The 17,631-nt window shown below is 37.4% G+C and overlaps 2 protein-coding genes across 3 annotated transcripts; both read left to right on the top strand.

The window, feature by feature from the left end:
- Positions 1-86: 86 nt before the first annotated feature.
- Positions 87-3,590, top strand: fgl1 (fibrinogen-like 1). 2 transcript variants are annotated; one of them, XM_084132499.1, is made up of 7 exons: positions 87-300; positions 429-597; positions 710-869; positions 948-1,045; positions 2,499-2,587; positions 2,938-3,125; positions 3,276-3,590. In XM_084132499.1, the coding sequence occupies exons 1-7, from the start codon at positions 232-234 to the stop codon at positions 3,433-3,435; spliced, it is 933 nt and encodes a 310-aa protein (XP_083988625.1). In that variant the 5' UTR covers positions 87-231; the 3' UTR covers positions 3,436-3,590. The 2 variants fall into 2 exon arrangements, with proteins under 2 accessions (XP_083988625.1, XP_083988624.1); XM_084132498.1 differs by having other exon boundaries at positions 710-1,045.
- A 2,838-nt stretch (positions 3,591-6,428) lies between these two features.
- LOC311094776 (uncharacterized protein) lies at positions 6,429-12,704 on the top strand. The gene is made up of 4 exons (XM_084132951.1): positions 6,429-6,625; positions 9,167-10,827; positions 11,961-12,180; positions 12,432-12,704. Exons 2-4 carry the CDS (start codon positions 9,280-9,282, stop codon positions 12,644-12,646), a joined length of 1,983 nt encoding a protein of 660 aa, XP_083989077.1. The 5' UTR covers positions 6,429-6,625; positions 9,167-9,279; the 3' UTR covers positions 12,647-12,704.
- Positions 12,705-17,631: the final 4,927 nt, after the last annotated feature.

The following is a 17,631-nucleotide window of genomic DNA, read 5'->3' as shown; positions in this document are numbered from 1 at the left end:
ACGTTAAATGTTTTTGGGAGCCGTTTGTAGTTATCTGCACATCTGTTTTGATCCAAAGTGACTCAGCCCAAAGTAGTGCACGTCCAACCACAGGAAATTTGGTCAGGCACCAGAACAGACCTCAGGAGCATTTGTACAAGCTGTTGAGTCTGTAGTTCTTCTTTAGTGCACAAATTGAACTGAACACGAGATCACTTGGTGTCGATATTTCATCTTTAAATACAACATTTAATGAGAACATCTACGATGCCAGTTTTGTTCATCATTTGGATGCTTTGTACTCTGGATTTGTCAGACTCTGTAAGTGTCTTACAATTCATTCTGCTACTTTCTTGTGTGTTGAAATTATCTTTAGTTACAGGTAAATTAAAAAGTGTTTATTTTATGGTGAATTTACAGCTGTCATTCTGTGTGTCGTGTGCATTTAGGCACCTGACGAATGTGAAGATGAGATAGAGCGTCTTCGAGCGGAGATGAAAAATTTGGAAGTTCGCCATTCAAAGCAACATCAACTTATTCAACGATTAACGAACCAGATGAATGAACGTTCCCAAAAAGCGGGCTCAATTTATGACATGGGAGACAAACAGTACATGGGTCAAGGCTCTATATTATTTTATTAAGATATGGTATTCACTGTCCTTGTGTAAATATGGTGTATTTGTCTGATTATAAGCAACACTAACAAAAATCAATCTGCCATATACAGATTGTGCTCAGATCTTCAAAAATGGCAACATGCAGAGTGGATTTTACATGATTAAACCACTGCTGAGTCCAACCCTGATCAGAGTGTACTGTGATATGAGAGAGGGGGGTGGATGGACAGTCTTCCAGAGACGCTCAGATGGCAATCAGTCATTTGACCGGTATGGAAAAGTTCATTGTTGTGACTGTGTGAATGTGCTTTTAAATAAATTAAACATGGTGGGTTTTTTTTTTTTTAGAGATTGGAATGATTACAAAACAGGATTTGGTGACATGAAGTCTGCTAATGGAGAGTTCTGGTTAGGGAATGATAATCTCCATTATTTGACATCTCAAGGTGAGTAAATTTATACATCTAAAATGCATACAAACTGAGACAGATGTAATGTGTCATGATATGCCATAATTTATCTGAATTAGCCTATATTATATCAAGGAGATGTTGAATGCTTGATTCTGATTGGCTGATGAACGTTCTAAGGTGTCTGCACAGCTAAAGTAGTTCCAGGCAGGTCTTGACCGGATTACAGTTTCATATATACTTCGCCAAATGATTGCAGTTATTGCAAAGGTCCTTACAGCCTAAAAGTGGGAGGATGATGGAGTGGAGGCTGAACAGGGGAGGGATGGAGGGCCAGGCCCGTATGGCAGAAGTAGGCCTAGAGAACAAGGCAGAGCCGGCAGTTCAGGAAACCATGGAAGCAATCACAGACAGATGACAATGGTAATCACTGTGAGACCACCGCACTTGGCGGCGCAGAGACCACCGGGATCAATTTTGCAGCCGCTCGCACTAACCTCAGTTGTGGATCCATCACACTAATGGTCAGTCTCGTTCATCCCGGGACTGGTCCAGTGATCGAGGAGATCTATGGAGAACCAATCTCCACAGCTATTGGAGCCCAGTACACATAGCTTTCACTCCCTTCAAACTTGATGTGTGCTGGTTATGACATGAGGAGACTATGGTATGGCAGCCATGATGTGACGAGACTACTGCAGGATTGCAGGATTCCTCATCTGATATTCCCACAGTAAATGAAGAGCCGCTCAGCATTAGGGCAAAGTCAATGTATTCCAGGGAAAAATGGATCTTACCCTCTGGCATCCCCAAAAGAACGGATTCGTTTAAACCCGGACGGAATATGTCATTAAGATTATTATGATTTCATTCAAGTCCACAGTGCAACAGTTGGCATAACTTCTCTACATACTCCTCTATGGTGAGGTCGCCCTGACGAAGGCAAAAGAGGCGAACTGATGGTTCATACCTTTTCTTTTGTATGGTCTTGTGTTCTGTCACGCGCTGGCTTGACTTGATAATCCACAAAATATGCTTGACGCAGAAGAATGATGAAAACACATTTTAACAAACTCCAGGAACCAAACAGAGATACATACCAGCACGAACAATTAACACAAAACAAAGAACAGACGAAGACTGAGGGTTTCAAGACACAAGATGACAAGGGGCTAAATGAAGGACAGGTGTAGGTGATTAGATGACATGGTAACAAACAAAGATAACTATGGAAACAAACAAGATTAAAATGGAAACAGGAACTAAATCACAGGAACTAAAATAAAACAAATAAAAGCAAATAAATATAACAAACAATAGGATAAAAATATTTGTCTAATAATTTAACAGCCCGTCGTCAATTATTTATTATATTATATTATATTATATTATATTATATTATATTATATTATATTATATTATATTATATTACATTATTTATCTTTCAGGGGTTTTTTTTATCCTTAAAATTTATCCTTCTGTTACGCAGATGATTACACCCTGAGAATCAGTCTGGAAGACTTTGAGGGCAGCTACCGTTTTGCAGTGTACAGAAAGTTCAAAGTGGATAATGAACAGGTTTTTATTCTTTTTTTATTAATCTCTTCATATTGTGATTAATTATGTGTAAATGCCCATGATGAACCAACCCAGACAGCAACATAGTGTCGGCCCAGATCCGGCCCACATCTGGTACTCATGGAATCCACATGCACCAGATGTGGCCCGGATCTGGGACGACATGTTGCTGTCTGGGAACAGGTGGCTTGTGAAGTTTCTAATAAATCAATATTCTATTTTCATTAAGAACAAAAAGAAGGGGTTACACAATATCACAATTTTTATACTTCATTTTGTGATCTGAATGGTATAATATCTGTGTGCTGTTTAATTAGTCAACGTTCAAACGATCTCATTTGTCTTTTCAGAACCATTACCAGCTCCAGTTTGGTGCATACACAGGAAACGCAGGGGACGCTCTCTCTGGCAGTTATCATCCTGAGGTTCAGTGGTGGGCCAGCCACCAAGGAATGAAGTTTAGCACACGAGACAGGGATAATGACCGCTACGACCGCAATTGTGCTCAGGAGGACAAGGGTGGCTGGTGGTTTAACAGGTTTACGTCTAATAACATTGACAGAGCTTTTCACATAACAATGACAATTACAACACAGGTCATTTTTGTGTATGTAGGGCAGTTCTTCTCAAGTAACCACATTTCTAGTTCGTCACATTTTTGTATGTTGTTTCAACTGTATTCCTCTAGATGTCACTCTGCCAATCTGAATGGATTTTACTACCGAGGACCCTACAGCGCAGTCACTGATGATGGAATAGTGTGGTACCCATGGCATGGCTGGTGGTACTCCCTCAAATCTGTTCAGATGAAGATCAGACCAGCCAGTTTTGAGCCTAATGATGTTTAACTCATGGATCTGATATCTAAACTGCGAAGGCGATGAATTAGTGGATGATGGCAAATAATTGTAGTCCATCTTAGTAGTCAAATTCTTAACTATTTACATATATAGTACAAAAAGCTATTTTACTGCATGTAGCGCAATAAAAATTTCAACACATCCTTGTTGCATCATTGTGTGTTCTATCACAGTATCTTTAATTTGATTCATATGAAGAAATAAATAAACATTTAAAAATAAATCAAAAGGTTTCATTTAAAATTGCATTTCTTTAAATTATGAATAGAATTTAACTGCCACAAAAATAAATAAATAAATAATTAACTACAAAAATATGTGTTCTTTCTCTTCATAAATTATAGCAATATCTGTCAAGGTTAAATGTAATTAACACCTAATGAATATAATTCAAAGTTCTGCAGAAATCGCAAAAATCTATAGGCTAAAGATAAGTGTTTTAAATAAATAATATGTATTCTAAAACATTTGATACAACTTTATTAATGATTTTATATGTATAGGGATCACATTTTAAGTTAACTATTTTTTTGAAAGATATTTAATAGACTATTCACTAAATATTGAAACATGGTTTAGATGTGCCTAATTTTCTTTCATGTAACCTAGCCTAGTGAGTGACAGTACCTACACTGTAACGGCTCGTGTCCTGCAGTGACGTCACTTAAGGTGAGCGCGAGCTCACCTGAACTCTCACCTGTACTTTGAAAGCGCTGCTGTTAATGGTAGACATATATCTGAATTCGAGTTTAATCCCACTCGCGACGTGCGGGGTAAGTACGCAATGCTACCCAAAGAAGTTGAGCAGTCAGTGTAAATATGTACCTTTCTACAAACACCCTCTTGTACCAAACATTTAATCCGTGATTTAGTAGCGCGAGGCATGCTTCTGCAGTTACTCGTGTCGCGTGAGTTGTCTTCCATGGCTTTTGTTTATGTTTTTATTACGCCTACTGAATGTCCATTTAGTCTGTATTGTCTGTGTACATTTATTCAAAGTGATGATCTTCTGCTTGTATAGCTTTACAACTTTGTTTACTCCACGTGTTATTTATAGCCCGAGCTGCCAGAGATCCCAAACAGGCCTCTGATATTTCTCTGTCAGGTGCACAAGACAATTTAAAGGCAGCGATCAGGAAATAGATTGTGTCTCAGAGGGAGGTATGAGGGAGAAACATGAGCTGGGCAGGAATAAGTTAGTAGATTTTAAGGCATTCAATAAGCTTGTTCCACCCACCCCGCAACATGAAGCAGCCTATGTTTGGCATAGCCTACCCTTATGAATATTATTTAGTTTATGTTGGTTTGATATGGTGATTTCCACAGCAGGTTTATTAATAGTGCAGGTGCTCTTCTGTAGGAGCAGAATTATCAGATTATTTAAGCTTTGCTTAAAAATATATTGTATCCCAAGTAGAATGGTGCATCTGGAAAAGAACAGATTTTTTATATGACTGTTTAGCAACCTTTCAATAAATGTGTGAGAGTCAGCAGATGTCTATGGGTAAACATGGTTGTTACACAACTTTTTGTTGTTTGAAGGTGGATGTTTGTGAGGAGGGTAAAAAGGGAATGTTGATGAGGCATAACATGCATCTAAGATTTCTTTATTTTGGAAAGTCTCATGCTCACCATGGCTACATTTACAAAATGCTTTTCAAACAGCGGTATTGTAAAATATTACAGTTAAAATAACTGTTATTTTAATATATTTTCAAATATAATTTATTCCTGGGATGTCAAAACTGAATTTTCAACTCCGGTATCCAGTGTCACACGATCCTTCAGAAATCATTCTAATATGCTGATTTGGTTCTCAAGAAACATTTTCCTATGTTGAAAACAGTTGTGCTGGAATTTACAGCATTTTTCCAGGATTTTTTGATAAATAGAAAGTTCAAAAGAACATGCTCTGAATCAGAAAAGATGGACTTGAACTCTGTGGCCTATAGTGTCCAACACTTATTAGTGTCTTTTGTTAACCAAGATTATGGATTTCTACTGTGGTTTAAAGGCCTTTTAAAGATGGATTAGTCAGAAATAGTACTGTTCCCAATGACAGGATACCCCTCATGCCTTCTGTTACATAACTTAAGGAAGTCAAGGTATTGCCAAGTATTTGTCAATACAAAGAAAGTGTTGCTTTTTATAGTAAATGTATGCCTCACTGTCATGCATCGAAGAAGGATTGCTTTTATAAACGTATGACATTTAACTTTTTTGTAGATGTTTGTTTTATAATTAATATTTTATATATAGTTTTCACACTAAAAAATGCTGGATTGTTTCAACTTATGTTTGGGTCAAATATGGACAAACCCAACTGTTGGTTCAAATGAACCTAAATTCTAGCTTAATTTAAACCAACAGTTAGGTTTGTCTATTTGTGCGAGTGTAAAAAGTGTATTTAAAAATGGTGCACCCAATTTGTTTTTCATTATCTATTTTCCCAAATGTCACTGCAAACATGTGACTGAAATTCAAAAAGTGAATTTTGAATTCTTTAAAGGCTTTGCAGATTTTTCTACTCGAAAAAGAGTAGAAGCAAAAGTTATAACTATATTTATCAGCTGATTATTTTTGAGTTGACCCAAGCTGGGGGTGAAACAACCCAGCATTTAAGTTAAAGGTTTTCTTCAGCAGAAAATAACTGTGTAGTTGACATCCAGTTTTGCACTATTTTTCCTCATCTGATGCCTAAATCCCTTTAAAAATGCTATTGGCTGCTTAGCAACAGCGATTATACTGCTTTTGACCTGACATGCCCAGGCCACTCCCCTTACGTAGAGCTTGTCTGGGATAGGGTAACCAGCCACTGTCCCTTGTAAAGTTAGCCTTGAGGCTTTGCAGTGGGTTCAGTCATGGCCTAGGCTGGAACTTGAACAGCGTTTTACGAGTAGAGGCGTGTTTTAGTATGCAGGGACAGCCCAAAAGTGTGCTGACAGCAGCCTGGACTGTGCCACATTCCTATGAGACGGACCATTGCTGCGAGCCAGGAGTGGTGCTGAAGGAGGGACTGCTGGGGCTCATGGGTATTTTAGAGCTGGCAGTCTTTATATGCGTGCGTTTAGTGTGGTGTAGTGTTTACCACAGCACTAATAGGATTGATCCTGAGATATGGAGCTGTAAGTGCTGCAGGGGCCTGAATGAGATGTGCTGAACTGACATGTTTTGCCTGGTAGGACTCTGGTTTTATGCTTTTTTTAAAAAAGAAAAATCTATTCATAAAATCTTATAAATTACTCTCTATATAAAATAAGACATCAAGTGCAAAAATGCTATTAGAAAGCCATGGTTGTTGTTTTTTACAGTTACAAGCTGTGGCCATTTGATTTAGGAGAGATAACTTTATGAAATTAATTTGTTTTATATAATAAACATGAAATACATTTAAAGTAAATTTAGGTTTTTTTGCTATCCCTCTGCATGTTTTCATTTTGCTTTTGTTTTATTTAACATTAACTGACATGCTGTTAAATTAATTTTTTATTTGTTATGCCATATGCTATGTTGTTATCTTATGCCTTAAACTGAATTAGTGCCAGAGTTTGACATTTTTCTAGTTTGGGTTCTTAACAATTAGGCTGCTATAACCCTCAAGAATTAATTCATTGTATTTCACTGTTGCTTTTTATGAGAGTTCAATATATCAGTTTTATGTTCCTTTAAAGATGAAATAAGACGCTTCCATCAATAATTCTCCCGGCGGTAGTGAAGTATTAACAGAGGGGCTCTTGTTCCTTTAATGCCCAGCCCTTGCATGAGCAGTCGGACTGTAAATGACTAAGCACACTGTTAGTTCCCTAGGTAACCTTTCACTCAGTCAGCGAGCCGAGGTAGGAATTTTACACTGCCTTTTTAATCGGAATGTTTTGGGAGAGAAAAATAGTTATAGTGATTGTATTTATCATAATGCTTTTATGTGAGAAAATGATGGGAAATGGATGGTTTTGGTACATTTGTTCAATTGATTACCTTCAAAATTATATGCATTTTTAATGTTCAAGCTGCTAAATAAGGATTTGCTTAAACCTGTGAGAGTGTAATATTACTGCATGACTATGATAAAACAGATAAGACAATAAACGTTGAAGACAACATCGCTTACTGTCAGATGCTTAAATGTCAAAGTTTGCGTTATTAGTATTTTGCAACAGCAACAGCAGATGAATATCTATTATTGATAGAGTTGACATTTATAAATGCAAATTCAAAGTGGTAATGTTGTGTGATCACATTCACCTTGTGAGCAGACTCTGATTCTGTCATTTGTGATACTGCTTTTTTGTATATAGTTTCATCAGTATATCAGAGTTATCTTTATAGTTAGTGGCATGTTCACATGTTGTGATTGTATGGGTTGTTATTTCAAAAGAAGCTTGACAGAGAGCTTGTCTCTGCATCTGCATAACTGGCCTCTCTCCTCATTGTACCAGACAGAAGTGCATTAGAGCATGCAAGGCCTTTCCCTCAGCAGAGGCAAAGTATGCCATGCCTCTTCCACCCCTGTGGAGTAGTGCAATGATGTTAATGTGGGGAGACAGAACCCAAAAAATAAGTAGTCTGGCCTTCAGAAATATTTGGGCCATTCTGTATTTTCAGCAGATTGCAAATTATGTTTATTAAATCTTGAAGAAACTGTATTGGTCATCAGATTTCATAAAATTAAGTGGAACATTTTGGAAGTATTAGTGTTTGTGTTAAGTCACAGCAAGCCTTCTGTGTTTGAAAAAGGCATGTGAAGGTGAGCCGTTTTGTCACTGTCACAGGTGTTTTCACTAGCACTCAGGACTGCTTATCTAAATATCTTTTATTTTTTTACCTTTTTTTAATAGAATTAGTTATGCTACTATTCAGAAGTTTTGGGTCAGTAAGATTTATTTTATTTTTTGGTAGAAAGTAATACTTTTATTCAGCAAGGATGCATTAATTTTCCCCCAAAAAATAATGTAACAAAATTATTATGTTAGTTATAGTATTTAAATAGTTTGTAAATGTATAATGTTTCAAAAAAAGTTAGATTTCAAATTAATGCTTTTTCTCATGTGAAGTCATGTAACACTGAAGACTGGAGTAATGACTTCTCAAATGTATTTTTAAATTGCAAAATCTTTGCCATCACAGGAATAAATTGTATTTAAAATATTAAAATGTTCATTAGAAAACAGTTATTTTAAGTTGTAATAATACTCACTACTGTTTTTACTCTATTTCTTCTCAAATAAATGTAGTCTTGGTGAGCATAAGTGACTTTAAATCTTTGTGGTTGTGTACACTACATTTTTTTTAAGATGTTTTATAAAACACTTCATAATTTGGTTTTCAGTTCCACATTAAGAACGACTAGAAGTTGATAACCGATGAGTAAGCTCTTGCATTTTTAATGGCGTTTCTCTAGAAGTCATGAAGAATTAAACAGGGGATCAATTTTCTCATTACTCTTATAGTAATTGGTCAGTAGATTATGTAACATCTGTACAAAGTAGACTGCATTACTTATTGCGACCAACAACACAACAGGTTGCCCAAATTGTAATTGGCCAGTGTAAGTGTTTGTTCAGTGAATTATTATATCCACAATAGCTAATAGCTAACCCTCTTTTTTTAGCTACAGTACATTGAGTCACCTCTGTTATTTATAACCTCTCACATCAATCTAGACAATAGATGCATTGTTTGGAATTTCTGTACATTTGTTTACTATTTCTTTTTTTTTCAGGAACATTCACACAATGTGTTTCAATCAATAACCCTGTGCTGAAGTTCAGGAGACAATTAATACAATTATCATAAAACAAGAAGTGTTTCAGACAGTTCGGATGTGAAATTGCCATGGAAACTACGCATAGATCCATGAATCTTACTTTCTCCATTGAGGACAAAAATGGAAATAACATCACCTGCCCCAGTGAGCATTCCCCTGACTCCATGAGGAGCTCTAGCAGTTTGAGTTGTGGCAGTTCAGAGAGTCCTCCTGATGTCGAAATGGAGGACCGTATCACTTGCCTTGCAACAGTTGAGACTTCTTCCTCAAAGGTAGTGAAATCAAGCTCAACTGCTGTGGACTTTGCCAAATCAAAAATTGACAACTGGAATGAGAATATGTCTCTCTTAATAGTGAACCCCAAAAACACTGAATGCAATGAAAGAGGCAGTGACAGGAGCTCGGAAACCTCCCCTGACAGCGGAGAGCGGGAGCTATCTGAAGTGGACTCCTGCGAGCCATCGCGGCGTGGATCCACTGAGAACTGCTGCTCCGTGAGCTCTGGTGAGATGGTGATGAGAAGTAACAGCTTTGTCTTACATGAGACCGACCAGCCTCTTAGCATCTCGCTGATCGGGGAGTCCAGAACCTCCTTGGATATATCTTCAGACCTTGGCGTGGTATCAGGCATGCTACCTGATTTGTGCGAGGGCCTAGCCGAGGTGCCACAAGGAGAGCCCAAGAATCTGGGCTTGGAGTGTACCTACATCCAACCAAATAATCAGACCTTTCTCATAGATGAAAGGTCATTGAGCATTGAGAAACTTGAATGTGTCACACCTGTTCATTATCATAAATCTAATAAAGATGTGCAAAAGATGGCATGCAACACCAGTGGATCCAATCCCTCAACTCCAGTGGAGGGGAAAACGGTGCTTCTTACTGCTTTTGAGGATCTCGACATCAGTGGCAATGCTCAGACCTCGACTCCAGTGCAGTCTGTGAGTAACAAGACGTTTTGCCTCCCATCTCTATCTCAGTCACCTCTGAATAAAGATGAAGGGGATTCAGTGAGTCCAGTGGCTCAAGTTATAAGTCCGCAGCGAGACACTGCCTCTCAAATGACCAAAACATCCTTGATGTCAGCGAGTAAAAGCAACAAGATAGAAATAAAACGGTTTCCTAAGCCTAACTTCAGTAATATAAAGTCTAAAATTATGTCACGTGCAACCAACCCCTTCAAGACACCAAAGACTTCATCGAGTTCCATAACTCAAACTAATGAAAACCAGACTATGGACCAACCTAAGTCATCTCCAACCCAATCCACTTCTTCTGCAGTAACCAGCACTTCTGCCACACCAGCTCAAAGTGTAAAGAGCTCCAGTGCAGCTAAAAGAAATCGCTCCACCACTTGCCAAGAAAGTGGTCCAGCCTCAAAACTTCGACCTCGCAGATGGTCTGAAAGTGCTACCTTTTCTAAAACGAGTAAAGATGGGTCACAAGAGAAGAATCCACAGGTCAGCGGTGCCTTGAACCTCACCACACCACAAAAAAACACTAAAGGAGGTTCTCAGAATCAGGGTGGAAAGACCAAACTTACAAACACTGGAGAAGACGTGCAGGGGAATGAGTCTCTGAATGTTCGAGGGAAGAGTCAGAGAGTCAGTTTGTTGGTGAGTATGTTATGGCCAATAACCGATAATTGGCTGATATTAAAATGACATGAAGTAAAATGATAAAATCAATCCAAAATCAGTCTTTTCAATTGCTACAAGGGGATTTAGATAACACACTATCATAATGTGTATCATAAGATTTACTAAAGGTTACCTGATATTGAATTATTAGTGTAATCGTTAGATGATGGAAAAGGTAATCCGAATGTAAAAATAAGGAAACGAGTATGGGGAAATGAATATGCAATTATAGGGATAGTTTATCCCAAAATGTAATTTGTCATTTACTAATTGTTGTTTATTTACCCCAGAAGACTTTCGCTCATCTTTGAAACACAAATTAAGTTATTTTTCATGAAACTTGATAGATTTCTGTCCCTCCATTGAAAGTCCGTTCAACCAAAAATTTGAGGCTTTACTAAGTTCAGAAAAAGATTGTAAAAGAAATGGTTAAATTGAATGGTTAAACCAAGTCTTCAGAAAAGACAAACTGGTTTGATACGACCACATTTAATTTAGGCTTTTATTTACATATACAAATGAATCAACGCACATGCATAGTGCACATCAAACAGAAGCTCAACCGTATACATCCTTGATATGTGAGAACAAACCTCATTGAAAGTATGTTTGGTCTTCTGTTACTGACATGAGGGTGAGTATTTTTATTATTCCTTTAAATATAAAAAAAAGTAATGTTTACCTTAAAATGTAAACAAATCATTTCACAAATCATTCAAAGCTATACTTTCTATGTTAGGATTATGACTGCCATCTCAAACAAAACACAAATTCACGAACAAAAATCAAACGAGAGAGTATTTACGCAGTGTGATTGCAGTTTTAATTACTGCTGCGAGAGGGCAGCAAGCTGATTCTAGAAAATGCGTTCCATGTGAACATCACATCATGTTTACAGAGCTGGAGAAGGGAATGAAAAAAAGAAATTGGCAGTGACTTCAGAATTCCCATGGGGACTGCATTACAATAGCTGCTCGTGTCTCTGGTCCGTGTGAGTTTCAATCCCATTCTTCAGCTCTGTTATGGCCAACGCAGCCGTGAGTGTGGGGAGCACAGGCTTGGGGCGGCATGTGTGGGAGCGAGTTGCTGAAAGGGAACTTCTCTTGCAGGCAGTGTCTGCCAGGCCTGCAGCGGCATCATCATGTGAGTGGAGCAGAGGCAGGCTTGGCCCCCAGCCATCCCCAGCCCGGACAGGAGGCGCTCACGTTCCAGCTGCAATCATTCGACCGCCACTTTCAGCCTCTAAGTTCAAGCCTGGCACAGCAGGAAAAGATGGCAGCAGTACCACTGACATGCCTTCACCCAGAAGCAAACTGAGCACATCTGATGGTAAGGGCATAGTATGCTCTTTGGTTAGTTTGGCTGGATTGTCTTACTAATGGTTTAATGATCAAAGTGATTCAAAGTGTATTTCTTATCTTATATCCACTGTAGAGCCGTTAGAAACCCTAGTGATGCCAGATTGTAGTAGAATTAAATGCATAATGTACATTCATTGTTTCTTCATCTGTGAAAAACAATAGTTTCAAGGAGCACTTGCTGTTTTTTTGTTTTTGTTTTTTATTTTATTTTATTTGCAGTTAAGCTCAAAATCCATTTAACTGAAGGTGCAAGTGCGGTTCCAGGATCCCAGTCCAGACCTGTGTTCACAACTTCAACATCAGCCTCCAAATTGCCAGTGAAGCCCAAAATACTGCCCAAGAGTTTCAGCACTCCTCAGACAAGTGGACATTCAAAGCAAGGTGAGCTTTCTGTCCGTCTCCATACTGCTTTTCCATTGCGTTTCATTGTGTAGAACGTAAACCTAGATTGCCAGCCTTGTGGAAGGTTTACAAAAATAATTATGGATAAAAGTGGCTGTTTCAGACAAGATCAACCTCATGCTATCCAGCTTGACCCACATTCCCTTCTAGGTCAGTGGTGCTTTAAAACCAAAGCCTGGAAATGAAATCCCTTCTAAAGGATTCAATCTACTTTGCTTAGATTTTTGAAACATATCGACTTTTTGAATGTGCTTTCAGCTTAAATATAAAGTTGTTTAAGTATTAAGTAGATTCAATGACCTGAAATCAGTTTGATCAGGAGAATCAAACATGAAAATATAGGCTGCTTTTTCAGTCTAGACTGATGCTCTTTTACCTTTTGTATAGTCTGCTGCTCTCATTGGTTTATGAACATGTTGTTTGTATGGACCGTGCCACTCAGTCCCAGATGTCTGCAGGGTAGGGTTTGTTCTGCCTCAGTTCACTTGGAGGGGTATGAGAAAGCAATGCGCATGAAAATAACGAGGATCTACAAATGCAAACGGATATTTTCTCTTCATTATGTTTAACTCTCTATGGAAGGTCATGTCTGCACACGGAGGCACCTTGACTGAAATCCCAGTGCAAGTTTTTACTAATTCAACCTTGAATCAGCGGCCAAGCTCTTGTGCTCAGTGTGATCTGACTCTCTTGACATGCCTCCTTATCGGATCTTATCGCATTTGTATTATTCCTTTGATGTCTGCCTTTCATGGAAAACCTAAGACACGGTTATGGCAAAGTAAGTAGAGAAATGTTTTTTTGTTTGTTTGTTTTTTGCTTTGGGAAATCCAGATGTGGAGTTCAAATTCAAATTTGTTTGAGATAATGACAATAACAAAGATACCTTATAGCAGCGTTTCTATATTGCTAATGTGGTAACAGAAGTCTTTTAGTATTATAGCTGCTGACTGTGGCATTTGGTAAAGATTCAAAGATCAAATCAAACCAAACCACAGCAGTGGCGGCCTATCAGAGAAGGTGAGATATCAGTGAGAGATCATCTTTTTATAGGAGTATGGTTGCTATCAAAAAGCAGAGGTGGACAAAGTACACAACTTCCTTACTTGAGTGAAAGTACAGATACTACTGGTCAAATATTACTCCATTACAAGTACAGAAGTACTTGTTTTTTAAAAGTACTTGAGTATCAAAAGTAAAAAGTAAATGTCATTGCCTTGTTTTCTTATTGTTGCATTGTTACAGTACCTTATGCCTCTGAAGCAACTTAGTGAATACACTGACCAGTTTGTAGTATCTACGGAATTAAGAGTTTTAGGTTACAAAACCTATAGAAATTAAACTGACAAAAAAAGACAGCCATAATCATCTTAATTTTTTTTTTATTTAACACCCCCACCACCCCCACAAAAGTACACATCTTTGTATCCATTCATGTACATTTGACTGTAGTGGTCTGTAAATACAGACTGATTAGAAAAACAACCCAGCTACACAACCATATCTGTATAACTGCCCAACAGCAATAATGCTTTAACTTACAGCAAAACCAAAATATTTATTTGCCATGAAAACAAAACTTTCAAACTGTTAGTTGCGACAACGATACGGTCTCTCACAGATCACTAGTTGAGAAACCGTAGGCTACTAATCGCCGAACTTCACCACACGTGACCCTACAAGAGTGATTACTGATAGGCTGTCTGCCACCCGCAAAAAAAAAATCATGTTTTAGAGGCGAAAGAAATCATGCCCTGACTAACATATCTACTTTCTACTCAAGGACCTTGACAGAAATGTAGTGGAGTAAAAAGTAAGATATTTGTCTTTCAAATGTAGTGAAGTTAAAGGAGCCGTATGTAAGATTGTGGCCAAAACTGGTACTGCAATCACTTTCAGAGCGGTGTATCCCCTCCCCCTCCCCCCTGACTCGAGGTTGCCAGATAGGCTGCAGGATCCAGCACGAACGTAGGCTGCTACGTAGCTGTGGTGACTAGAGCAGAGCTGGCAACCCGGATGCTGAAACACTACTGACTTTGTGATTGGTAGATAGGTGGAGGGTGGCGCTTCAGGCCAAAACACAAGATGACAACATCAACATCAGTTGAGGGCTGCAACTTCACTTTTTAAATGACAATATCCTGGCCGGACTACTGTTATCAGTGATATAAGTATTTGAAATGAAAATGATTTCTTAATGTCTAGTGACATATCAGGGCCATTTTATGATTAATTGAAATACATTTCTTACATACAGCTCCTTTAAAGTAACACGTTTCCAGAAAAAAAATAATAAAAGTAAAAAAAAAAAAAGTACAGATACTCAAAAACTGTACTTAAGTACAGTACTCAAGTAAATGTGCTGTCCACCTCTGTAGATATGATGATAAAACCTGCTTACCTGTTATTGCTTTGATCAATATTGATTCCCATACAAGCCTCCATAGGAAATTCCATTGCAGACCCACAAATTAATTAATCTACTAAAAGTCTGTGGAAGATTTATATTAGTAATTTATGTATTTATTTATTATTATATTTATTTATTTATTTATTTTCAGACCATGCAGAATCCTCTATGGGAACTTTTAGTAAACCTCCATCTAGCAGGACCACGCTGTTAAGAAGCAAGCTGCAGTGCCCACCTAACCGGAGTGTATCGTCAGGTATAGGTAATTACATTCAATAACATTCTGTGCGTTAAATTCACCTCGGATGAAGGGCTAGTACACAAACAGGCTAGGGCATGTCTGAGTTAATTCTCCCAAAATCAAAAGAAAGATATAAGAATTAACAAATGCTAAGAGACTGAAGCCTTTTTAGTTCCATTCAGATTTTTTTACATTGTGATATAAAAACAAGTCAGATTTTGAAATATTATTTAGCTTTTTTTTACATTTCAACTATTTAATCTATTTGGGTCTGTTTAGACTAAAGAAAATGTATATGGTTATGTCTGTTTAGAGTCTGATTTACGCTAAATCTAAAGTAATGTCTTATTTTCTCTACTGTGGGAACAGGATGCAAAAACACATCCTCATCAAGTTCAGTGAGGTCTTTAAGCAGTCCTCTGAAAACCCCTACCAAAGCCCGACCCATGAGACCTGCTTCTACTCCTACAGGTAAGACACAATTTATAAGGAACTTGGAAGTGAAGTGTACAATTATTTAATTATTTGATTAATTATTTTAATTAATTATTTTGATTAATATGTATATCTAACACGGATGGATCTCTTCTTGTCGCGATAATATAAAATTCTCCTCATATTAGAGTAACTATTACAGAAGAATAAAATAAAGCATATTTTGTTACCTTTTGTAGCTTGGAAGGGTTCAGTTTGAGCAGATGTTTTGTTTCATCATCACTGTCCTCGTCAGAGCTCATTTCCCAGTACATTCAGCATCTGGCTCATTTTCCCAATCTCAAACATATTCTCAAAACTATAATTTTCAACATCCTCAAAATCAATATTTTGATCACTGACAGCTTCTTCACCAGATCCACCATCAAGTGACAGTGACACTAATATTTGATTGTGTTCAGTACTTTCTCTGCAGTAAATCAAGTTTTGCTGATGATACTTCCTATTCTTTTGTTTTCTGCCTGCAGTATCTATAGCCCCTTTCACACAGCGCGTTGATCCCGGGAAATTGCCGTAAAATTGCTAGAGTGCCTTGTGTGAACGCAAACACGTATATATAATTATTATTATTTTATTTTTTTCTTGTTATACTGTTTATAATGAATTGATTGAGTAATACTAACAAGATTGATGTCTAACTTTAAAAATAATAATAATAATGAGGAGGAGGGTAGTGAATGACATCTTGGGTCACTAAAGACCAGAGGTATGAGTTTAAGTGTTAATTTATAAATTTTAATTTAGGTTTCAGATATATTCCTTCTCTAATTGAAATAAATACTGTTCATATACTGCATATTGTCTGTGATTTGTGAGCGGAATGTCAGTTGGTTTTCTCTGTGAAACACCCTCTCAGCAATGCAGGAATATTTGTCACTCTGTCTCGTCTCAGTCAGCCTTTCTCAACCTGGCACATGTAATGTGTGCTTTCTTACTCTCCTTAAGGACTGTAATTAAGAATGGACATTGCATTCCTTTCAGGGATTAAGTCTTGAGTGTATGCATGAAACTAAGTGATTTCAGTAAGTACCTTTTTTGGCAAGCCAACTGCCTCAAAGTCAGTGAGACTGGACCCTGCCATTACATTAATCTGAGGATCTGTTTAGTTCCAAAGGAAATTTACAATAAATTGTTATCCTACACATGTGGACACAATCACTTTGAATTAATTTACCCAATAGAAATACACTATATTGAAAAGTGATTCATGCAACACATTAGTCATGTTTTTTTATTTTACTTTAAATTAATGTTTAAACTGCATCCAACTTATGTAGGCATGTAATACAATCAGTATTATATAAAAAAAAAATTCTAATTTTGAATCTAGAAAAAAAAAAAGTTATTTTAATTCATGGTAATTTTTGACCCTGCCTTTCCCTGAAATGATGCTGGTAATTTAATTAGTAATATTTATTAAATTAGAGAAGAATGCAAAATAGAACCATTTTCACTTGTTGTTCTCAGACTTTTGCACCCCTCTGTATGTTCTAGAATTTGTGATATGACATATTCAAGTGAAAGCCTGATATTACTTGAACGGATTATATGTCTCCAGCCTCTAGTATTTGGACTATAGCCTGAGCTGTGCAGACATGCATTGTCTGCTGCCGTCAGCTCCTCATAAACATAATTGCATTTCAAACATAATTTTATGTCTTCTGTGGGTTGCACACTGCTTTTTTCGATTCTTGCTGGCATCAAAGGCTTGTGTTAGACAGTTTCTGTGGTTGCTTGGCACTGCTCTGTTTATGACCACAAAGAAATCTGTTCCCTTGCCCTCGTTAGGGCTCTTATTATTGAGGTTTAAATGGAATTTATACCTCGGGACATCAAAATAAAATTTATTTATTTTTTATTCATTTTATTTT

This window comes from Abramis brama, assembly GCF_963993115.1.
Source record: "Abramis brama genome assembly, chromosome: 13".
In the NCBI taxonomy this organism is placed as follows: Eukaryota; Metazoa; Chordata; class Actinopteri; order Cypriniformes; family Leuciscidae; genus Abramis; species Abramis brama.
The sequence above is the reverse complement of the archived record's forward strand: the minus strand, read 5'-3'. Positions and strand labels throughout refer to the sequence as shown.